The 24,658-nt window shown below is 42.7% G+C and overlaps 2 protein-coding genes across 3 annotated transcripts in view; both read left to right on the top strand.

Annotated features, from left to right (window-relative positions):
* Positions 1-110: 110 nt before the first annotated feature.
* LOC135552281 (NADH dehydrogenase [ubiquinone] iron-sulfur protein 5-like) lies at positions 111-11,102 on the top strand. Of its 2 annotated transcripts, none has more exons than XM_064983811.1 (3): positions 111-195; positions 6,797-7,016; positions 10,868-11,102. In XM_064983811.1, exons 2-3 carry the CDS (start codon positions 6,801-6,803, stop codon positions 10,973-10,975), a joined length of 324 nt encoding a protein of 107 aa, XP_064839883.1. In that variant the 5' UTR covers positions 111-195; positions 6,797-6,800; the 3' UTR covers positions 10,976-11,102. The 2 variants fall into 2 exon arrangements, with proteins under 2 accessions (XP_064839883.1, XP_064839882.1); XM_064983810.1 differs by having other exon boundaries at positions 111-214.
* Positions 11,103-15,159: 4,057 nt separating this feature from the next.
* Positions 15,160-24,658, top strand: part of LOC135552280 (microtubule-actin cross-linking factor 1-like) — a 268,419-nt gene continuing 258,920 nt past the window's right edge. Inside the window, 3 exon segments of the mRNA XM_064983809.1 lie at positions 15,160-15,362; positions 24,129-24,219; positions 24,222-24,383. Of these exon segments, the coding sequence (XP_064839881.1) occupies positions 24,141-24,219; positions 24,222-24,383 (241 nt within the window). The 5' untranslated portion in view covers positions 15,160-15,362; positions 24,129-24,140.

Raw genomic sequence — 24,658 nt, 5'->3', positions numbered from 1 at the left:
TTGGTAGCTTCCCCTACACGGATCATAGTAATGTTACAGTTAAATATGATCGTGTTCAGTCCAGCTGGGGTTAAGAAATTTCCTTACGATCTTTACAGTAGTGTCGTAAATATAGGCTAGGTTACCAAGCGACCATCTGATTTCAGGCTTAGGCCGCTCTACTGTAAAGTGAGGGGATCCACACAGAAGGTTAAAGTGAGTTCACCAAAACACGGTAAATAATGACATGTATACCATATTTACATAATGTTTGACAAGTTAACCCTAACATAATATTGTACATGCTTGCTCAACAACAATGTGGGGGAAATTGTTTAGCAAGTGACCACACAGCGCGAACGGTCTTTCTTGTCGTTAGCAAGCTAACTTTAGCTGTCTTTTACGTCAGTATGTTCGTTTATCAATACAGTTAGTTAGACAGCAAAGTCGAGTGAAATAAGTGCATGGCTGCTTAATATTGCTAGCTAGCATAGCTGGAATTAACGACGTTAATAATACTAGCTAGCTAGATAATGGGCTTGTATGAATGTCAAAATGCAACGTTGCTAAGGCTAGTGAGCTAGCTAACTTAACTCGTTAGGGCTGGCAAGCTGTAACGTTAGCTTGCTGGCAATCGCACGTTAAAGTGGGTCTGACAGTATTTTAGGAACATGAAATCTTATTAAAATCTGTTCATGTACACCCCCAGAAAGAATATGACACTTTTTGAAACATGTTCTGACAAACGACTAACGTTACTTTAGATTAGGTCGTTTTCATAAGTTCTTAAGTGTTTGGGATTTGCATATACTAAGGCATTTGTGAAAATTATATAGCTAATAGTGGGAAAGCATCCGTGCGTTTAGACAAGTAGTAAACATTGCATTAAATAAAACCTAATAAAAACATACAGTACCAGTCAATTTTTTTTTTTACTGTTTTCTACATTGTATAGTAATAGTGAAGACAAAACTATGAAATAACACAAATGGAATCATCTAGTAACCAAAAAAGTGTTCAACAAATCAAAATATATTTTATATTTGAGATTATTCTAAGTAGCCACCCTTTGCCTTGATGACAGCTTTGCACACTCTAAACCAGCTTCACAACCGTGTCACCTGGAATGCATTTTAATTAACAGGTGTGCCTTGTTAATTTGTGGAATACCAAGAAATGGATTGGTGAATTATATTAATCATGCATTGAACTGCATCCATCTATTCTGCCAACACTGCCTAAGTGTACACCTATCTATACAGTACATTGTAGCCACTAATTGCACTGATGACAGCTTTGCACACTCTTGGCATTCTCTCAACCAGCTTCACCTGGAATGATTTTCCAACTGTCTTGAAGGACTAACCACATATGCTGAACACTTGTTGGCTGCTTTTCCTTCACCCTGCAGTCCAAATCATCCCAAACCATTTCAATTGGGTTGTGGTCGGGTGATTGTGGAGGCCAGGTCATCTGCTGCAGCACTCCATCACTCTCCTCCTTGGTAAAATAGCCCTTACACAGCCCGGAGATGTGTTGGGTCATTGTCCCATTGAAAAACAAATGATAGTCCCACAAAGCTCAAACCAGATGGGATGGCGTATCGCTGCAGAATGCGGTGGTTGCCATGCTGGTTAAGTATGCCTTGAATTCTAAATAAATCAAGACCGTGTCACCAGCAAAGCACCATTACACCCTATTCCACACCGCTTCACAGTGGGAACCACACATGCAGAGATCATCTGTTCACCTATTCTGCATCTTACAAAGACATGGCAGTTGGAACCAGAAAATAAAATAATAATAATCTCAAATTTGGACTCATCAGACCAAAGGACAGATTTCCACCGGTCTAATGTCCATTGCTCGTGCTTCTTGGCTCAAGCAAGTCTTCTTCTTCTTATTGGTGTCCTTCTAGCAGTGGTTTCTTGGCAGCAATTCAACCATGAAGGCCTGATTCACGCAGTCTCCTCTGAACAGTTTATGTTGAGATGTGTTTGTTACTTGAACTCTGAAGCATTTATTTGGGCTGAAATGTTTGAGGCTGGCAACTAATGAACTTATCCTCTGTAGCAGAGGCAACTCTGAGTCTTCCGTTCCTGTGGTGGTCCTCATGAGAGCCAGTTTCATAATAGCGCTGGATGGTTTTTGCGACTGCACTTGAAGAAACGTTAAGTTCTTGAAGCGGCGCAGGTCCTAATCCAGGCACTTGTCATCTCCCGTCTGGATTACTGCAACTCGCTGTTGGCTGGGCTCCCTGCCTGTGCCATTAAACCCCTACAACTCATCCAGAACGCCGCAGCCCGTCTGGTGTTCAACCTTCCCAAGTTCTCTCACGTCACCCCGCTCCTCCGCTCTCTCCACTGGCTTCCAGTTGAAGCTCGCATCCGCTACAAGACCATGGTGCTTGCCTACGGAGCTGTGAGGGGAACGGCACCGCAGTACCTCCAGGCTCTGATCAGGCCCTACACCCAAGCAAGGGCACTGCGTTCATCCACCTCTGGCCTGCTCGCCTCCCTACCACTGAGGAAGTACAGTTCCCGCTCAGCCCAGTCAAAACTGTTCGCTGCTCTGGCCCCCCAATGGTGGAACAAACTCCCTCACGACGCCAGGACAGCGGAGTCAATCACCACCTTCCGGAGACACCTGAAACCCCACCTCTTCAAGGAATACCTAGGATAGGTTAAGTAATCCTTCTCACCCCCCCCTTAATGATTTAGATGCACTATTGTAAAGTGGCTGTTCCACTGGATGTCAGAAGGTGAATTCACCAATTTGTAAGTCGCTCTGGATAAGAGCGTCTGCTAAATGACTTAAATGTAAATGTTGAAATGTTCTGCATTGACTGACGTTCATGTCTTAATAAAGTAAAGATGGACTGTCGTTTCTTTGCTTATTTGAGCTGTTCTTGCCATAATTATCAAATAGGGCTTTCTTCTGTATACCACCCCTACCTTGTCACAACACAAGTAATTGGCTCAAACACATTAAGATGGAAAGAAATTCCACAAATTAACTTTTAACAAGGCACACCTGTTAATTGAAATGCATTCCAGGTGACTACCTCATGCAGCTGGTTGAGGGAATGCCAAGAGAGTGCAAAGCTGTCAAGGCAAGGGGTGGTTACTTTTAAGAATCTCAGGTATAAAATATATTTTGGTTTAACACTTTTATTTGTTTGTTACTACATGATTTCATATGTGTTATTTCATAGTTTTGATGTCTTCACTGTTATTCTACAATGTAGAAAATTGTAAAAATAAAGAAAAACCCTGGAATGAGTAGGTGTGTCAACTTTTGACTGGTACTGTACATTTGCTTAACTAGCTATAGCCTAATGTTAGCTAGCTAACATTGAACCTGGTTGGTTAGCTACCTGCAGATTCATGCAGGCTAGTAACGTCATGAGTTGGGATTATGGTTCATTGTTTACCTAGCTCGCTAGCTACTTGTTTTAACCAAAGACTCTACTATGCAAGTAACCATTTCGGGTGCATTCGAAAATTCAGTCTGGCCATCTGCTCCGATTTCAGAGCACTCTCTGAGTGTGCCAGAGCGCAGAATAACTGATGAATTTATTAACCCTCAACACCAGCTGAATATGGCCGGTTTCAGTAAACGTGGGCTAAAAAGCACAATTCAATTATTGCCAACAGCACAGTTGCACTCACCAACGCTCTGGATGAAATGAAAACAGCCTAACCAGCTCTGCTCGGTTGAGTAAAATGGTTAGAGTGGGGTGTTGTCTCATTATGTGTCTGGAAGTAGCTTGTAAGCTAGCCAATGATGTTAGCCAGTTAGTTTGGGTGCTTGACTGCCGTTGTGAGGTCAGAACGTTCGGATCAACCCTACTCATCGGCCAGAGCGTCCGGTTTGCTCTCCGAGAGTGATACATTTTGAATTTACGAACGGACAATTTGACCGCACAGTTGCAGTCACCAACGCTCTATATAACATAACAGCCTATCCAGCTCTGCTAGGGTGAGTAATGTTCAGTGAGCTGCCCTGTCATTTGTGCCTGAAAGTATCGAGGAAGTTAGCTAGGGGGCTTGACTGCTGCTGTTAGTACAGAACACTTGGATCAACCCTTAAAGAGATGGGTGGGGCTAAAGCTTAAGAGGGTGTGAACGGTGCTGAATATGTGTAGACAAAGAACTCTCCAGTAGTAAACTCAGCAAAGTGACCTGTTGGATCAGAGGATGAGGGCTAGGGCCATACCCCCCAAAAATATCCGGTAACTTGCAGGTGCCTTGGTAGAAGAGTGGGTTAACATCACACAGCAAAAACTGGCAAATCTGTTGCAGTCCATGAGGAAGATATGCACTGCAGTACTTAATGCAGCTGGTGGCCACACCAGATACTGACTGTTACTTTTGATTTTGACCCCCCCTTTGTTCAGGGACACATTATTCAATTTCTGTTAGTCACATGTCTGTGGAACTTGTTCAGTTTATGTCTCAGTTGTTGAATCTTTTTATGTTCATAGAAATATTTACACATGTAAAGTTTGATGAAAATAAATGCAGTTGACAGTGAGAGGACGTTTCTTTTTAAGCTGGGTTTAGTACCAAAACATTGAAAAGGCCATTTTCTCAAAAGTGAGTTTACAAGTTTCAAAGCAAAATTTCCATCCCATTGTTTATAAACTGTAGTGTATGATATACCATTATTGTTCATAAACTGTAGTATATGATATACCATTTTGGATAAAAGTAGAGACGCCAGAGCTACAATGTAAAAAACCAAACAACACAATTTCAAATTTTGCTACATCAGACCAATTTTGAGCTGGTCGGTCACATGTGGGAACTCCTTCATGGCTGTTGGAAAAGCATTCCAAGTGAAGCTGGTTGAGAGAATGTCAAGGGTGTGCAAAGCTGTCATAAGGGCAAAGGGTGGCTACTTTGAAGAATCTAAAATATTTGGTTACTACATGATACCATACGTGTTATTTCATAGTTTTGATGTCTTCACTAATATTCTACAATGTAGAAAATAGTAAAAAAATAAAGAAAAACCTGTGAATGAGTAGGTGTGTCCAAAATGTTGACTGGTACTGTATGTGGACACCCCTTCAAATTAGTGGATTTGGCTATTTCAGCCACACACCCATGCAATCTCCATAACCAAACACTGGCAGTAGACTTGCCTTACTGAATAGCTCAGTGATTTTCAACGTGGTGCCGTCATAGGATGCCACCTTATCAACAAGTCAGTTTGTCACATTTCTGCCTTGCAAGAGCTGCCCTGGTAAACTGTGCTATTATTGTGAAGTGGAAACGTATAGGAGAAACCAAGTGCTGAAGTGCGTAGCATGGAAAAATTGTCTGTCCTCGGTTGCAACACTCACCACAGAGTTCCAAACGGCCTCTGGAAGCAACGTCAGCACAATAACTGTTCATCGGGAGCTTCATGAAATGGGTTTCCATGGCCGAGCAGTTGCACATAAGTCTAAGATCACCATGCGCAATGCCAAGAGTGGCTTAAAGCTCGGCACCATTGTACTCTGGAGCAGTGGAAACGCGTTCTTTGGAGTGATGAATCACGCTTCACCATCTGGCAGTCTTGACAGCCGAATCTGGGTTTGGAGATGCCAGGAGAACGCTACCTGCCCCAATGCATAGTGCCAACTGTAAAGTTAGGTGGAGGAGGAATAATGGTCTGGGGTTGTTTTTTCATGGTTGCGGTTAGTTCCACTTAGTTCCAGTAAAGGAAAACCTTAACGCAACAGCATACAATGACATTCTAGACAATTCTGTGCCTCCAACTTTGTAACAACAGTTTGGGGAAGGCCCTTTCCTGTTTCAGCATGACAATACCCCCGTGCACAAAGCAAGGTCCATACAGAAATGGTTTGTCGAGATCGGTGTGGATGAACTTCATTGGTCTGCACACAGCCCTGACCTCAACCCCATCGAACACTTTGGGATGAATTGGAACACCGACTGCGAGCCAGACCTAATCGCCCAACATCAGAGCCCGACCACACTAATGCTCTTGTGGCTGAATGGAAGCAAGTCCCTGCAGCAATGTTCCAACATCTAAGTGGAAAGCCTTCCCAGAACAGTGGATGCTGTTTTAAGCAGCAAATGGGGTGCCTACTCCATATTAATGCACATGATATTGGAATGAGGTGTTTGACCAGCAGGTGTCCACATACTTTTGATCGTGTAGTGTATGTCATGGAATGTGGAGTCCAATAGAACCTACTTCTAAATCCTCTTTATAAAGTTGGTTTTGTAATATAAACTGAGATTTTATTTTTTACTGATATTATGATTTGTTTATTTCATATCTGCAAAGTAGTTAAACTGCTGTCAGTTCTACTTTAACAAGCTTGCCCATTCATGTACTCTAATGCAAGTGCACATGTTTGGGTATCGCCCCGGTGTTCTCGAGAGCTAGTAATGTTATCTAATTCTACTGAACATTTGGCTATTGTTCTTGAATTCATATTGATGCTTCCAGTTTTATGAACAATAATGTACAGCTAGAGGGCTCTCTATACCAATGAGAAATGTCAGAGATTTAATGCACAGCCAACACATTGGGTGTATTCATTCACCAATAGACCATAACATTAGCAAACAGTTGCAAAATGTTTTGCAACTAAAATTAGTTTTCTTTGGACAAATTCAGGTGTGCGTCTCCCTGTTTTATTCACTTTGTTTCTGCTTGGTTCCTAGTGAATACATCCCTTGTTATTATGGCCATAATAAATCTAGGGGAAAGACACAGAAACACAGGAAGGCCGCTTTCTAATCAAAAACCTTAAGCATCACCCTTGCTCTTCTCTCTCCCCCCCCCCATCCTGTAGCATCATGCCGTTCATCGACCTCCAGGGGAAGTTGGGCATCAACATGGACAAGTGGATGTTGATCCAGGGTGGAGAGCAGCCGTACAAACGTGCGCCACGCTGCCACGCCTTTGAGAAGGAGTGGATCGAGTGTGCAGATGGCATTGGTCAGACCCGTGCCAAAAAGGAGTGCAAGCTCGAGTTTGAGGACTTCTATGAGTGCATGCACAGAGAGAAGACGGTGAGTGTAAGACATCTGAGCTGAAGAGTGTGTGTGTGAACTGTGAAGATTTGATTGTGTGTGTGTTTCATGTCCTTTCCCCATAAACACTTGGGATTTCATCAACTAAGACCTGTTGAAGAGTTGTCAGTTGATGTCCATGTCTTTGATAAAATAACTGCTTGTCATCCTAAATGGGTGTCCATCCTAGGGATGTGATAAATGGAAAAATGTTCTTAACATTTAAACGTAAAATTCATACATTTCCACTAGAGGTCGACCGATTAATCGGAATGGCCGATTTAATTAGGGCCGATTTCAGGTTTTCACAACAATCGCAAATCGGTCATTTTGGACGCCGATTTTCTTTTCTGTTCTTTTTTTTTATACACCTTTATTTAACTAGGCAAGTCATTCTTATTTTCAATGACGGCCTAGGAACGGTGGGTTAACTGCCTTGTTCAGGGCAGAATGACAGATTTTTACCTTGTCAGCTCAGGGATTCAATCTTGCAACCTTACGGTTAACTAGTCCAATGCTCTATCTACCTGCCTCACGAGGAGCCTGCCTGTTGCGCGAATGCTGTAAGAAGCCAAGGTAAGTTGCTAGCTAGCATTAAACTTAATCAATCATAATCACTACTTATAACTACACATGGTTGATGATATTACTAGTTTATCTAGCGTGTCCTGCGTTGCATATAATCGATGCAGTGCGCATTCGCGAAACAGGACTCGTTGCTCCAATGTGTACCTAACCATAAACACCAATGCCTTTCTTAAAATCAATACACAGAAGTATATATTTTTAAACCTGCATATTTAGCTAAATGAAATCCAGGTCAGAAGGCAATATTCAATTGTGTCACTTCTCTTGTGTTCATGGCAGGAAGAGTCAGGGTCTTTGCAACATTTTGGGCCGCCTGGCTCATTGCGAACTAATTTGCCAGAATTCTACTTAATTATGACATTGAAGGTTGTGCAATGTAACAGGAATATTTAGACTGATGTATGCCACCCGTTAGATAAAATACGAAATGGTTCCGTATTTCACTGAAAGAATAAACGTCTTGTTTTCGAGATGATAGTTTCCGGATTTGACCATATTAACCTCTTGCGATGAGCAATCCCGGATCCGGGATCGTAATCATAGCCTCAAACGAATTAGCATAACGCAGCGGACATAAATACCCCTAGAAACTTTTCCTATTCATGAAAATCGCAAATGAAATGAAATAAATATATTCAAACACAAGCTTAGCCTTTTGTTAACAACACTGTCATCTCAGATTTTCAAAATATGTGTTACAGCCAACGCTGGACAAGCATTTGTGGAAGTTTATCATGGCATAATGCTGTGCTAGGCTCTTGCTGGCAGCAGGCAACATTTTCATGAAAATAAGAAAAGCAACCAAATTAAATCATTTCCTTTTGAAGAACTTCAGATGCTTTCACTCAGGAGACTCCCAGTTAGAAATTAACTCCATAATATCGACAGAAACACGGTAAACGTTGTTTAGGATCCATCCTCAAGATGTTTTTAACATATATATTTGGTAATATATCCGTCGAGGCAATTGGTTTCTCATAAGAAGCGATTGGAAAAATGGCTACCTCAGTATTTTACATAAGATTTTCTGCGGGAGACACCATGTGACCACTTGCTATATATGGTCCCTTACGGCTATTCTTCAATTCTTCAATGGAAATGCGTAAAAAGTCGTCACAAACCTGTAGACACCTTGGGGAATACGTGGAAAATGTAAGCTCATTCGTAGCTCATTCACAGCCATATAAGGAGTCATTGGGCATGAGGCAGTTTAAAAAAATGCGGCACTTCCTGGTTGGATTTTTATCTGGGTTTCGCCTGTAACATCAGTTCTGTGGCACTCACAGACAATATCTTTGCAGTTTTGGAAACGTCAGTGTTTTCTTTCCAAAGCTGTCAATTATATGCATAGTCGAGCATCTTTTTGTGACAAAATATCTTGTTTAAAACGAACGTTTTTCATCCCAAAATTTTAATAGTGCCCCCTAATGCATAACTGGTTTTAATGACTTAAGGCTCGTATTTCTGTGTGTTAAGTATGATTTAATAGAGCAGTCTGTCTGAGCGATGGTAGGCACCAGCAGGCTCGTAAGCATTCATTCAAACAGCCCTTTCGTGCGTTTTGCCAGCAGCTCGTCGCTGTGCTTCAAGCATTGAGCTGTTTATGACTTCAAGCCTATCAACTCCCGAGATTAGGCTGGTGTAACGATGTGATGTGAAATGGCTAGCTAGTTAGCTGGGTGCGCGCTAATAGCGTTTCAAACGTCACTCGCTCTGAGACTTGGAGTAGTTCCCCTTGCTCTGCATGGGTAACGCTGCTTCGAGGGTGGCTGTTGTCATTGTGTTCCTGGTTCGAGCCCAGGTAGGAACGAGGAGAGGTGCGGAAGCTATACTGTTACACTGGCAATACTAAAGTGCCTATAAGAACATCCAATAGTCAAAGGTATATGAAATACAAATGGTATAGAGAGAAATAGTCCTATTATTTCTATAATAACCACAACCTAAAACTTCTTACCTGGGAATATTGAAGACTCATGTTAAAAGGAACGACCAGCTTTCATATGTTCTCATGTTCTGAGCAAGGAACTGAAACGTTAGCTTTCTTACATGGCACATATTGCACTTTTACTTTCTTCTCCAACACTTTGTTTTTGCATTATTTAAACCAAATTGAACATGTTTCATTATTTGAGGCTAAATCGATTTTATTGATGTATTATATTAAGTTATTTCCACGCAAACTCACAATGAAGCTGGAGTGCTGTCAGCAACGGCCTGTGTCTCACGCTGCATCCCTTTCAGAAGGTTAAGCTTTGCATCTGTACTACCATTACTGTACCTCAATTCCACTTTGCAAAGTTTGAATTTCCTTCTCATTTAACTTCTGAAAGTATTGCCATACAGTGATGTCGATTGCCTTTTCTGCCTTTTCCCAACACTTAACGACAATGACGGAGTAGTGGAGAGTCAACTCAAATAATTGTTCCCTTGCACGTCGACTCCTATTTCTGAGGGTCAAGATTCGTAGCGGAATCGACTCCTAAGATTTGGTATTTTTGGAGGAGACTGATTACCCGCATCTTTCATTGGGAGCTAGAAAGAGACGGGCGGAGAGCTAGGGAGGGCACAGTATAGGCAGGTCTCGCACCTTCAGTAAAGCAGGGCAAATGATCAATGAATAGCCTAGGATATTGAGATAAACGAGATGCAACACTTCTCACACAGTCACATAAAGTATCTGCACGGGTTAGCGTCACGCTGTTCACATCGTGGTAGCCAGGGCACCAAAACAGCAGAGAAGTTGAGCCTTGTGCTTCAACTCTCTTATTGTTGCGGAAATTGACCCACTATGCAGTTTACTTTCTGCATCTACGTAAACTAAAATGTTTTTCAGTGAGGGATTTTTCTAAACATTATGGATCCCAATTTCCTTTAAACGTTTGAATGTTTAAACGTTCACACCCTTAGTCCATCCTGTCCAGCTCTACCTTTTTTTTCATTGACTTCATGGATAGTTGGAGAAAGCTTTGCTGTTGATTAGCAAATGATTGTCCAGACTTATAGGAGATGCTTTTGTTGTTTGACTGTTTTTGTTGTTAAAAATACATTAAGTTGATCAATGAAGAGAATTGTGGTTTTGATCAGCAATGAGCTGAAAAAACACAACAATACCTCCTAAGAAGTTTTGAGCTTTCGCCCCCCCCCCCCCCAAAAAAGTTTGACAGCCTCTCTCAATATTTCCTCTGAATGTGCAGTAAGTGTTTGACGTGGATATCTCTCTCACTCTCCGTGCATCTCTTTCTCTCTTTCTGTGTCTGTAGCACAAGAGGCTGTATGAGATCCGTAAGCAGCGGGACAAGATGGTGAAGGAGGGCACCTACCAGACCCCAGCTCACCACACTGGCGCTCAGGCTGACAACAGGCCTTGACCCTATTTGACCTTGTTGACCACAAGGTGTGTCCCCAACTTGTGTATACACATTTTTATTCAGATATCACTTTATTGTTCGTGTCTACCCCTGTACAAGTTTGCAAATAAATATTATTGATTGTGAACCTTGTGTATTGACTTTCTCTTTGTCCTTTTTTAGGTACAGTGTAGGGAGAGATGATTGGAAGAAAGGGACAGAAACGTGAAGGTGATTTATAATATGTGCACTCAGGTTTCAGTTTGATGTTCACTATTTGCGCCATCCAAAAACGTTTGACAGCCTCTCTCAATATTTCCTCTGAATGTGCAGTAAGTGTCTGACGTGGATATCTCTCAATCTCTGTGTATCTCGGGGCTGCAGGTAGCCTAGTGGTTGGTGTTGGACTAGTAACCGAAAGGTTGCAAGATCAAATCCCTGAGCTGACAAGGTAAAAATCTATCGTTCTGCCCCTGAACAAGGCAGTTAACTGTTTCTAGGCCGTCAATGAAAATAAGAATTTGTTCTTAACTGACGTGCCTAGTTAAATAAAGGTAAAGTAAATAAATATTTATGATCTTGGTTTTGAATGTGTTAATACTACTGATTTTGTATTCAATTATTTGTAATACCATACTAACTACACAATACCAGACAATATTTTTTGGAGCGTGAACTTATTCATTATTTACAACCCCAGTTTGAGACTGACATAATGATTTAAAATTAGCCTACTTGTTTTGGGACGCAAATGGCTACAGGTGAAGTACTACAGGACTACCGACCTGAGAGTAGTGAGAATATTTTCTTCACATACCTGTATAGTGTTTTCAGAAAGTATTCCTATCCCTTGACTTTTTACACATTTTGTTATGTTACAGCCTGAATTCAAAATGGATTAAATAGATTTTTTTCTCTCGCCCATCTACGCACAATGCCCCATAAAGACAAAGTGAATTAAAAAATCTATATATATATATATATATATATATATATATATTGTTGCAAATGTATTGAAAATTAAATGCATATCTCATTTACATAAGTATTCACACACCTGAGTCTACTTTGTTGAAGCATCTTTACAGCCCGGTCTTTCTGGGTACGTCTCTAAGAGCTTTCCCCACCTGGATTGTGCAACATTTACACATTCTTTTGAAAATTCTTTAAGATCTGTGATATTGGTTGTTGATCATTGCAAGACAACGATTTTCAGGTCTTGCCATCGATTTTCAAGTAGATTTAAGTAAAACCTAACTCAGCCACTCAAGAACATTCATTGGCTTCTTGGTAAGCAACTCCAATGTAGATTTAGCCTTTTGTGTTTTAGGTTGTTGTCCTGCTGAAAGAATTCATCTCCCAGTGTCTGGTGGCAGACTGAACCAGGTTTTCCTCTGGGATTTTGCCTGTGCTTATCTCCATTGTTTCTTTTTATCTTGAAACAGTCCTCAACGATTACAGGTATATACCCATAACATGATGCAGCCACTATACTTTAAAATATAGAGTACACAGTAAAATGTTGTATGTTTGGGGCAAATCCAATATTACTTTGTATTCAGGACAAAAAGTGAATTGCTTTGCCACATTGTAGTATTCCTTTAGTGCCCTGTTGTAAACAGGATACATGTTTTGGAATATTTTTGTTCTTTTACAGGCTTCCTTCTTTTCCCCTCAGTCAATTAGGTTAGTATTGTGGAGTAATTACAATGTTGATCCATCCTCAGTTTTCTCCTATTACAGACATGTTTTACAGTCACCATTGGCCTCAGGGTGAAATCCCTGAGTGGATTTCCTTCTCTCTGGCAACCGAGTATCTGTGTAGGAGCTGGGTGTATTGATACACCATCCAAAGTGGAATGAATAACTTTCCCATGCTCAAAGGGATATTCAATGTCTGCTTAATGTATTTTTATCCATCTTTCAACAGGTGCCTTTCTTTGCGAGGCTTTGGAAAACCTCCCTGGTCTTTGTGGTTGTATCTGTGTTTGAAATTCACTGCTTAACTGAGGGACCTTACAGATAATTGTGTGTGGTTACAGAGATGGGGTAGTCGTTTAAAAATGATGTTATACTTATTGCACACAGGGAGTCCATGCAATTTATTATGTGACTTGGTAAGCACATTTTTACTTCTGAACTTATTTAGGCTTTCCATAACAAAGGGGTTGAAAACAATTTATTGACTTGACATTTCAGCTTTTCATTCTTAATTAGTAAAAATGTTGAAAAACATTACACTGGCTTTGTGGGTAGGCCAGTGATAACCAGTTAAATTCATCTTGTTGAACAAAAATAAACATGAGACTTCAAGAAATATCTTGTTATAGCAACTCTCCATAAGCCAGACTTGCTTGGGAAGTAAGGGATTGATGAAATCTGAAATGCACTCAACTCTAAACCATGTGACCTAATTCTGGTAAATAACAGAGTCCATGGATTAGTTGAGAAATGCTCCCAAGGGACAGCTTCTCCTGATGAAAGCTAAATATGAATGGATGCACTCTGACACCCTCATTCAATTACCAAGTGTTTCACAAGCGTTTATAAGATTATGAGATTCTCCATGTTACCACAAGGTGGTGCCAAAAGCCAAGTAATTACTACAAAACCTACCATCTACCTAATGTCAAATTACATTTAAAGTAGATAGACTTCTGTTACAATGCTTGACAAATGTTACAGAGAAGGCCATGTGTTTAGTAGCAACAAAAATAAAGGGTTTCTTACTTGCTGATATACAGTGGAAAATTAAGTATTATGGAGTTATGGAGTGACGTTGGCCTCGGCCTTAATCACAAGGATTTTGTTTTTATTAATAACAGGTACTTGAGATGACAATACTGTCACAATATAACCTACAAACAGTTTTGATGAAGTGTGTGATTGAGGGATGGGCGAGGGCGGGAGATCGGGAGGCGCAGCGGTCTAAGGCACTGCATCTCAGTGCAAGCGGTGTCACTACAGACCCTGGTTCGATCCCGGGCTGTATCATAACCGGACGTGATCGGGTGTCGCATAGGGTGGGGCACAATTGCCCAGCGTCGTCTGAGTTCGGGGATGGTTTAGCGGGGTAAGCCCTCATTGTAAAATAACTGACAATTCAAAGATGGATTTTTCATACACGCCAAAAGATTGCCTCTTGTCCTGACTCACGTCCACGTGTTACACCATTACTGTTCTGAATCACGTCAGAGCCTGGGGTTACACTATATCTAGACCGTGTGACAAGGTGAAAAGCAACCATATGGGATAGATCTCGGCTCGTCATCACAAGGTTTTAATCAAGTTTTTGGGATAGGGGATTTTGGCCTGTCTGGTTAGCACGGCATTTTCTTTTACAAAACTATAGGCCTATTGTGCTACTTTATTGCCTTGTAGTTGACCTGTTTTATTGTCAATTACAGAAATGCGTTTTTCCCTTATTTTAATTAACTTAATGTAAAAGGAGACTTTATTATAGGTCTATCAGTAAATTGAAGCAGTCCAATGTTGTTTACCTTCCACAGCCCAAAGTTATGCTACCTTCCGAAACAAGTCTCCAGTCTAGGTTGCAAAATTGCACTGCTTTTCATTTGGCCTTTGTTTGATTAAAACATCAGCAGCGAGCCTAGTTAATCCTGAACTGTCGGACAACATTCGGCCGCGTTGTCTGACGGCTCGGTGGATGGAGGGAGGATCATTCTTTCAAGCTTTTCTCCCGGCCGGACAATCTGGTCTCTCCTGTAGGACTGGGAAGGTCCTGCAACTACAAACGAACCTACAAAACTCAGTTACATAAATACATATTGGAGGAGGGGTCAGGAGAAATAGGAGAACAGGGATGATAGATCAATGGATTAAGGATTAATATGATCACATGCAAAACCTATTGCAAAAGCAGTAGCTAAACAGCCACTTCGTGTTTGCTATGCATCCACAAATATTCCAAATGTAAACGCCCCTTCCAAAAAAATAGCGTGCGTCGTCGTGCCAGTTGCTCGTGCGCGAATCGTGCTGCTGAGCCCCAGATGACGTTGGAACACACCGAAATTCAATTTTCTCGACAATAAAAATCTCCAATAGCTATGGGATAAATCTGTTAAATTGCCTATACATTTATATGAGGTCAGGAGAGAGGGAGAGCGAAAGTTGGCGGGTGAGAGTGAAGGGGGGGGGGGGGGTGTTGAGACAGGAAAGAACGGGAGAAGGAAGGAGGGGAATAGACAGCCATTACCGAATCACGGTCGTGGTATTCATCTCTTCCTTGTCCCGGTTCGATACAAACCGTTGAGTCGCAGCCCTGGTCAGGCAGTCTGTATCTAAACGTGCGTCCGAAAGAGGAGTGAAGGTTGTCGTGAGATAAGCCACAGCATCCCTGTCTCTGTAACCCTATAGGATATTCGGACTCGGGGACCGCTATTCTCCGGTAAGGTTTCGGTGTCGCGCAACACAGCATGTGTAATCTGAATCATATTGACAGCCGTTTTAGATTGTGAAATACATATGATACAATACATGTATTATGGTTGGTTTTCTGTTGCATTTTAATTACCGATGTGGTAAAACTATTCCCATAGCCTGATGTCCAATATCTGTTCTTATTTGCGTAGTAATAAATCGATCATAATGTAATTCATAAAATTATTGGTCTAATTCATCTACTAGGATATAAATACTGATGTATAGGGAATTGTTATTATTTTGGTTAGATAAAAACATGAGGTATCCCATATGCCTATCAAAATCGATTTTTTTTATCCAGGCTTGCTCCTGGTTTAAGTGCTTTGTGTTTGAAAATGAGAAATGAGAAGGGGTTGGAAGGGTTTCTACGTCCAACAGCCTGACAATGTTATTCTACTAATGACAAAGACACAAAAGACACACGTAACAGACGGATGAACGTTATTAGCCCGTTCTGCAGGCATTGTGGACAAATCGCTCCAGTATGCTCCTTGACTTTGTTCCCCGCGACAATTCCAAATAGGACCGATGCTCAAATGCATACCTTTACCGCTACATATTAAAGCACTTGCTTATCTTTTCCTCACAACTGACACCACCTCTTCTACAGAGCATAACATTCCCAAGGCCTATTGTAATTTCGTTAAATCCATAGCCATATGCAAGAGGTGGTTATTCAAGCTATTGTAATTTATGTTACAATAGCTTCGATTTCTGAATAGAAGTAGGTGTCCCTGATTACGATAATGTAATTAATTACAGGTGATAATACCATGGGGACCGTGCATCTATCGTAATACATCTCTAGAGCTGCATCAAGGAATGTTCTACATTTATAGTCTGTTTTTACACAAGCTGTCTATGTTCAGCCGTCCTCACACCAAAGGCTGTCTGGAAAATAGCAAAAATCTGTGCTACGGGTGAAAGCAAGTTTCAGGGGTCCCCCGTTGATTCACACACCAGATGGCTTTTCCTTTTGTAAGCAGCCTTGTGTTGATCATAAATCATAAGCTAACACGGTCAGTTTGTCTGTCTAGCCCACACTAGTCAAAGTAAATAAACAATCAAGTAGTCATCAATGTCCCATTTTTAACCAGAATGATATTTTTCTCCTATTCCGTGAGACACTTCACACTCGTTGCCGAATATTATGTCTACTACTCTCACACCTTTTTTCAGCTGCAGTGCCCCCTCATTTAATTAAATATTCAAGAATCAGGGAATTACCACCACAAAACTATATGGAATAAAATGTCACAGAGGTGGCACTGTTCTGTTGTATTTTCTGTAAAAAAAAAAAAAAAAATGGAATTAATGTCTGTCTGTATCTGCCTGCCTGCCTGCCTGCCTGCCTGCCCGCCTGCCCGCCTGCCCGCCTGCCCGCCTGTCCGTCTGTCTGTCTGTCTGTCTGTCTGTCTGTCTGTCTGTCTACTCAATCGCATCTGGCCATTTGCCTCTGAATTGCCTTGTTCCTCCCATGCACTATGTGTCTTGTCATGACAGGCAGGTACACCAGAGAGACATCATCATTACAGTCCAACAACAACATTATCCTGGTAGCGACACAACATAACAGGCAGTGTGTGCAGAATGATAAGCCAACCAATGTTGCTGTTGTTGAAGGTTATTTGAACAACCAATGAAACAGATTTCTCGGGATACATTGTGTACTTCCCTCTGAGCAATGCAGGCTTCCATTCCCGACCACAGCATTCTTTTAGGAGAGCATCCTCTTGGTAAAAGTGATAAGGTAGTTTGCTCTTCTGTAAATGTTGCTTGTGGTGAGATGATCGGATGATGACATATCGTCTCATTTTTCACTCGTACACACATATACACATGGTCTATGGCGCCGAGAAGAGATGGCTGCTGCTTTACGGGATCCAACCAATTGTGCTACTGTGTGTGTTTTTTCACATTATTTGTAACTTATTTTGTACATAATGTTTCTGCCACCATCTCTTATGACCGAAAAGAGCTTCTGGGTATCAGGACCGCGATCACTCACCTCGTTAAAAATAAATTATTTGTCCAGTACGACTCGGACGCAAAGGATTGACTTCAGACACCGGACAAGGACCAGATCCATGTCATTCGCATGAAGTAGAGACAGAGACATCGGGAACGTAGGTCGGGGTGCCTTGTAAGAATCCGACGACGAGTGGGTAATCCGCCTCTACCATCAGTCCTATTAGCCAACGTGCAATCATTGGATAACAAACTGGATGATATCCGATCCAGCCTATCCTACCAACAGGACATTACAAACTGAAATATCTTATGTTTCACCAAGATGTGGCTGACCAACGACATGGAAAGCATACAGTTGGATGGGTTTTCCGTCCATCAGCAAGACAGAACGGCTGCCTCCGGTAAGACAAGCGGTGGCGGTCTGTGTCTATTTGTAAACAACAGATGGTACACAAAATCTAATGTTAAGGAAGTCTCAAGGTTTTGCTCACCTGAGGTAGAGTATCTCATGATAAGCTGTAGACCACACTATTTTCCAAGAGTGTTTTCATCTATATTTTTCATAGCTGTCTATTTACCACCACAAACCGATGCAGGCACTAAGACAGCACTCAATGAGCTGTAAAGGCCATAAGCAAACAAGAAAATGCTCATCCAGAGGCGGCGCTCCTAGTGGCCGGGGACTTTAATGCAGGGAAACTTAAATCCATTTTACCTCATTTCTACCAGCGTGTTACATGTGAGCCCAAAGGAAAAAAAACTCTAGACCACCTTTACTCCACACACAGAGACACGTAAAAAGCTCTCCCTCACCCTCCATTTGGCAAATCTGACCATAACTCTATCCTCAAGATTCCTGCTTCCAAGCAAAAACTAAAGCAGGAAGTACCAGTGACTCGCTCAATACGGAAGTGGTCAGATGACGCAGATGCTACACTACAGGACTGTTTTGCGAGCACAGACTGGAATATGTATTGGGATTATTCCAATGGCATTGAGGAGTACACCACATCGGTCACTGGCTTCATCAATAAGTGCATCGATGACGTTGTCCCTGCAGTGACCATACGTACATACCCCAACCAGAAGCCATGGATTACAGGCTACATCCGCACTGAGCTAAAGGGTAGAGCTGCTGTTTTCAAGGAGCGGGACTCTAACCCGGAAGCTTATAAGAAATCTCGCTATGCCTTCCGACGAACCATCAAACAGGCAAAGCGTCAATACAGGACTAAGATTGAATCCTACTACACCAGTTCTGATGCTCGTCAGATGTGGCAGGACTTGCAAAATATTACAGACTACAAAGGGAAGCACAGCCACGAGCTGCCCAGTGACACAAGCTTACCAGATGAGCTAAATGACTGCTATGCTCGCTTCGAGGCAAGAAACATGCATGAGACCATCAGCTGTTCTGGACGACTGTTTGATCATGCTCTCCGATGTGAGTAAGACCATTAAACAGGTCAACATTTACAAGGCCGCAGAGCCAGACGGATTACCAGGACGTGTACTCCGAGCTAGCGCTGACCAACTGGCAAGTGTCTTCACTGACATTTTCAACGTGTCCCCGACTGAGTCTGTAATACCAACATGTTTCAAGCAGACCACCATAGTCCCTGTGCCCAAGAACACCAAGGTAACCTGCTTAAATGACTACCGACCCGTAGCACTCACGTCTGTAGCCATGAAGTGCTTTGAAAGGCTGGCCATGGCTCACATCAACACCATTATCTCAGAAACCCTAGACCCAGTCTAATTTGCATACTGCCCCAACAGATCCACAGATGATGCAATCTCTATTGCGCTCCACACCGCCCTTTCCCACCTGGACAAAAGGAACACCTATTTGAGAATGCTAATCATTGACTACAGCTCAACACCATAGTGCCCTCAAAGATCATCACTAAACTAAGGACCCTGGGACTAAACACCTCTCTCTGCAACTGGATCCTGGACTTCCTGTCAGGCCGCCACCAGGTGGTAAGGGTAGGTAACAACACATCTGCCACGCTGATCCTCAACACGTGGGCCCCTCAGTGGTGCATGCTCAGTCCCCTCCTCTACTCCCAGTTCACCCATGACTTTATGGCAAGCATGACTCCAACACCATCATTAAGTTTAACGATGGCACAACAGTGGTAGGCCTGATCACCGACAACGATGAGACAGCCTATAGTGAGAAGGTCAGAGACCTGGCAGTGTGGTGCCAGCATAACAACCTCTCAACGTGATCAAGACAAAGGAGATCATCGTGGACTACAGGAAAAGGAGGGCCGAGCACGCCCCCATTCTTATTGACCGGGCTGTAGTGGAGCAGGTTGAGCGCTTCAAGTTCCTTGGTGTCCACATCACCAAAGAACTCTCATGGTCCAAACACACCAAGACAGTCGTGAAGAGGGGACAACAACTATTCCCCCTCAGGAGACTGAAAAGATTTGGCATGGGTATTCAGATCCTCAAAAAGTTCTACAGCTGCACTGTCGAGAGCGTCCTGATTGGTTACATCACCTCTTGGTATGTCAGCTGCTCAAGGCCCTAACAATTGCCAAAGACTCCAGCCACCCTAGTCATAGACTGTTCTCTCTGCTACCGCACTGCATGCGGTACCTGAGCGCCAAGTCTAGGTCCAAAAGGCTTCTTAACAGCTTCTATCCCCAATTCATAAGACTCCTAAACAGCTCATCAAATGGCTACCCGGAATATTTGCATTGACCCCCCCCCCCCACCCACATTTTTACGCTGCTGCTACTACTCTCTGTTTATTATCTATACATAGTTTCTTTACTCCCATGTACTGTACATATTACCTCAATTACCTCGACTAACCCGTGCCCCCGCACATTGACTCTGTACCGGTACCCCCTGTATATAGTCTCCACATTGACTCTGTAACGGTACCCCCTGTATATAGTCTCCACATTGACTCTGTACCGGTATCCCCTGTATATATCCTCCACATTGACTCTGTACCGGTACCCCCTGTATATAGTCTCCACATTGACTCTGTACCGGTACCCCCTGTATACAGTCTCCACATTGACTCTGTACCGGTATCCCCTGTATATATCCTCCACATTGACTCTGTACCGGTACCCCCTGTATATAGTCTCCACATTGACTCTGTACCGGTACCCCCTGTATACAGTCTCCACATTGACTCTGTACCGGTATCCCCTGTATATATCCTCCACATTGACTCTGTACCGGTACCCCCTGTATATAGTCTCCACATTGACTCTGTACCGGTACCCCCTGTATATAGTCTCCACATTGACTCTGTACCGGTACCCCCTGTATATAGTCTCCACATTGACTCTGTACCGGTACCCCCTGTATATAGTCTCCACATTGACTTTGTACCGGTACCCCCTGTATATAGTCTCCACATTGACTTTGTACCGGTACCCCCTGTATATATCCTCCACATTGACTCTGTACCGGTACCCCCTGTATATAGTCTCCACATTGACTCTGTACCGGTACCCCCTGTATATAGTCTCCACATTGACTCTGTACCGGTACCCCCTGTATATAGTCTCCACATTGACTTTGTACCGGTACCCCCTGTATATAGTCTCCACATTGACTTTGTACCGGTACCCCCTGTATATAGTCTCCACATTGACTCTGTACCGGTACCCCCTGTATATAGTCTCCACATTGACTCTGTACCGGTACCCCCTGTATATAGTCTCCACATTGACTTTGTACCGGTACCCCCTGTATATAGTCTCCACATTGACTCTGTACCGGTACCCCCTGTATATAGTCTCCACATTGACTTTGTACCGGTACCCCCTGTATATATCCTCGTTGCTTTTATTTTATTGTTGCTCTTTAATTGTTTGTTATTTTTCTATTTTATTATTTGTTTTAATCTTTTTTTCTTCTTTAGTTTATGTGAATATATACAGTTGAAGTCGGAAGTTTTCATACACCTTATCAAAATACATTTAAACTCAGTTTTAGTGTATGTAAACTTCTGACCCACTGGAATTGGGATACAGTGAATTCTAAGTGAAATAATCTGTCTGTAAACAATTTTTGGAAAAATTACTTGTCATGCACAAAGTAGATGTTCTAACCGACTTGCCAAAACTATAGTTTGTAAATGATACATTTGTGGAGTGGTTGAAAAACAAGATTTAATGACTCCAACCTTAGTGTATGTAAACTTCCGACTTCAACTGTACTTTCTTGACACTTATTTTCCTTAAAACTGCATTGTTGGTTAAGGGCTTGTATGTAAGCATTTCACTGTGAGGTCTACACCTGTTGTATTCGGCACAAGTGATTTGATTTGACACACATGCACATATGCACAGTGCAGGTTGACGTTTATTGTCTTGAGTCTTGTCCTAGTGGCAGAAATTAGCGATTTCCCCTTAGATAGGCTAGCTGCAAAGTCAAAATTGGCTATATTGTAAACATTTATTAAAAAAATATTTACCTCTTTGGTCTTAATTTAAGGTTAGGGTTACGCATCAGGGTTGGCAGTGTGGTGAAGATTTGGGTTAAGGTTAGGTTTAAAATCAGATTTTTGGACTTTGTGGCTGTGCTAGCTAGTGACCACTTTGCAGCGCTGCCTCCAGAACAAGAAAAGAAATGCTAACCTGCATATTGAGTACACAAACGCTCTCTCTCCTTTCTCCCTCTGTCTCACTCCCATGTTCATTTCCCTCAGACAGTCAACTCCAGCAGCACCTCAATGGCAGTGACTTTTGACAGTGGCTTTCTGTATTGGAGCATATCTGGATCGCCAGTGAGTTGGGGTTGAGAGTCTCGTCAGTGTTACTCATAGCTGGAGGCCTCTATCTATGAGGATCGCTCAACTGTCTCCAAGATCATTCATGCATGTACGCAAAACCATGTGGATTATATGCCTTTATGCCTAGGTAACCCTTCTATCTGTTCAACTATCAATGAGGCTTCAACAGCTGTTCATCGGTAAATTCGGTCCATAGACTATGAAGGAATGCTGTTTTGGAATCACTCTGTCCCAGCTGTGGATGGGAACACCCTGTATCCATGGCCATGCAAACCCGGAAGCCTCGTTACATCTTATAAATCAACCCAGTCAACTGTTCTGCGTCCTTACATGGTGCAACTCCAACAGCTGTTGTCGGGGGGAGAGTGGGAGAGAGAGGGAAGAGGACTGAGACTGAGAGAGGGGGAGAGGAAAGAGAACTGAGACAGAAAGGGAGGAGAAAGAGGGAAGAAGACTGAAAGATCGAGAGAGAGAGGGAAGAGGACTGTGACAGAGAGGGAGAGAAAGGAGGGGGCTGTTTTGGAGAGGTAATTATTGAATAATTAAGATTTTTTTCAGACTTTTCAGCTTTTTCTTTCAAAAGCTGTCTTCCTTTCACGCGATGCCACACGAAGGCATAATGACACAGCGTGGCTTTGAATCCCCCATTCTGTCTCTATTTATACACCACCGGCTCCGGTCGCCTCAGAACCAACACTCTGTCAGGCAGCAGCAGGGAAACTGAGTGATCCAACGGCACGCTGAGGATGCTGGGAAGGGACATGCTGGAGGAAGTGGGGCAGGCATTCTGCCCAGGGCTAGACTAGTACAAGGAAATTCGCCACAGTTACCACAGATGGAAATAGTAGTTAGCTTGTTTGCCTTACGACTCACATATCAATGAAATATTTCCACTACCTAACCACTGCTACAGTAGTAAGGGAGTTTGTATAAAATTATGGATAGAAAGCCAAAACTCTTTAAAAAAATACTCTTCCTTATTTAGATAAAAATGGAAAACTGTGGTGATTTTGTGGTCAACTAGGACCCTCATGAGACATAAAACTGCAAAGGTCTGGTCTGAAAAATAGCTGAATAAAACCAGAATCAAATCGTGTCAGTCATTTAGCATGACTGGGTCAGCCTTTAGACAGTAAAACCCATTCAAAGTCCCCAGACACCACTGTGCTGAGGTCAGTGGTATTGATCCCCAATAAGATGGACAGAGCCCGAGTCCATGCTCCCGTGGGTCCCATCCACATGCAGCTGATCACAGAAGAACTCAATGTTCCTCAGCTCCTCTCTCTGCATGACTCGAGTAGAGAATCCAGTATCGACCAGGACCCAGACTGTATTAATAGAATCTGGAGCGAGGGTATTCGATCAACCTGTCCCTTGGTCTTTCCACATCATTACATCAGTGACTCAGCAGTTGAACCATCTTCATCATGACCCCAAGACGCACCTGTCAATCATCTATTAGGAATGTAGAGTAATGGAAGTCATACTGCTCGTTTGTCGCCCAAGTCGCTTGAAAGAAGCTCAATTGTCCTGATTTCCTCCTTTTCCTGTCCTTCTCCATTGACTATTGATTGAAGTGTGGTGTGGTTTCACAACCGCTCCAGTGACGCTGTGATGTCTAGCCATCCTCTTTGCCTTTATGTCAATCATCTTCATCTTGGAAGTTGAGTAATGGTTTTCTGCTGTCATATTACTTTGAACTCGTCCAACTCATTGAGCATCATTGAGACCTGGAAGTTCTGTTAACCTAATTCTTCCTCCATCCTCCTCCCTATTGTCGTCACCATTAGTATACCACATCGTGTTGTAACCAAGGTGACTTAAACTAATTACAGATTACACTGTGGATGATGAATTACACAGCATTGCCTATCTCTCATACTTCCTTTCTTTTCTCTGTCCTCCCTCCCCCCCCCCTTTTGCCCTGCCCTTAATTCTACCACCTTCCCCACACTCTTCCCCATCTCTTCTCCTCCTCTTTTCTTCCAGCCCTCCGGCGTGATGGAGTCCTCGGACGAGGAGACACTGAGCGAGCGCTCCTACGTTAGCGAGAGGAGCGAGCGGTCTTTGCGTAGCGAGCGCTCGGGGGCTCCCTGTCCCCCTGCCCGTCCGGACTCCAAGGCCCCTCTGGGGACACCCTACCCTGGAACCGACCGTCCAGACACGAGAGAGGAGAAAGGAGAAAGAGGAAAACCCACAACTCTGTGCTGGACCCGGCCGAGAGGGCGGTGGTGCGTGTTGCAGGTAAGACATTTGGGAAGTATGTACTTCTACAAAACTCACCTGTAGAGGGTATACCTGCAGAGATGTGAACTGATAATGGTCCCCCTTCATTTGGGGAAGACAGAAGGCAAATGTGTGGCAATGTTTTCCTTACATGTCAAGCTTTTTATTACACATTGGAATGTTGTTAAGTCTAATGTAGAGCTATCTTTGTAATGATTGTGCTGTATGGGATCGAGTGGCGAGGATGAGGCTACATCTCTCCACCCTCTATACCCTTATGAATGTGGATGTGG

The sequence above is a fragment of the Oncorhynchus masou genome, chromosome 13, assembly GCF_036934945.1.
Source record: "Oncorhynchus masou masou isolate Uvic2021 chromosome 13, UVic_Omas_1.1, whole genome shotgun sequence".
NCBI lineage: Eukaryota > Metazoa > Chordata > Actinopteri > Salmoniformes > Salmonidae > Oncorhynchus > Oncorhynchus masou.
This window is presented reverse-complemented; position numbering and strand designations above follow the sequence as displayed.

Bases quoted from the DNA above. Each gene is read 5' to 3' on its own strand.
- LOC135552281 (XM_064983811.1), top strand. From the start codon at position 6,801: ATGCCGTTCATCGACCTCCAGGGGAAGTTGGGCATCAACATGGACAAG. The intron at 7,017-10,867 runs GTGAGTGTAAGA...CTGTGTCTGTAG, and splicing joins GCATGCACAGAGAGAAGACG to CACAAGAGGCTGTATGAGAT.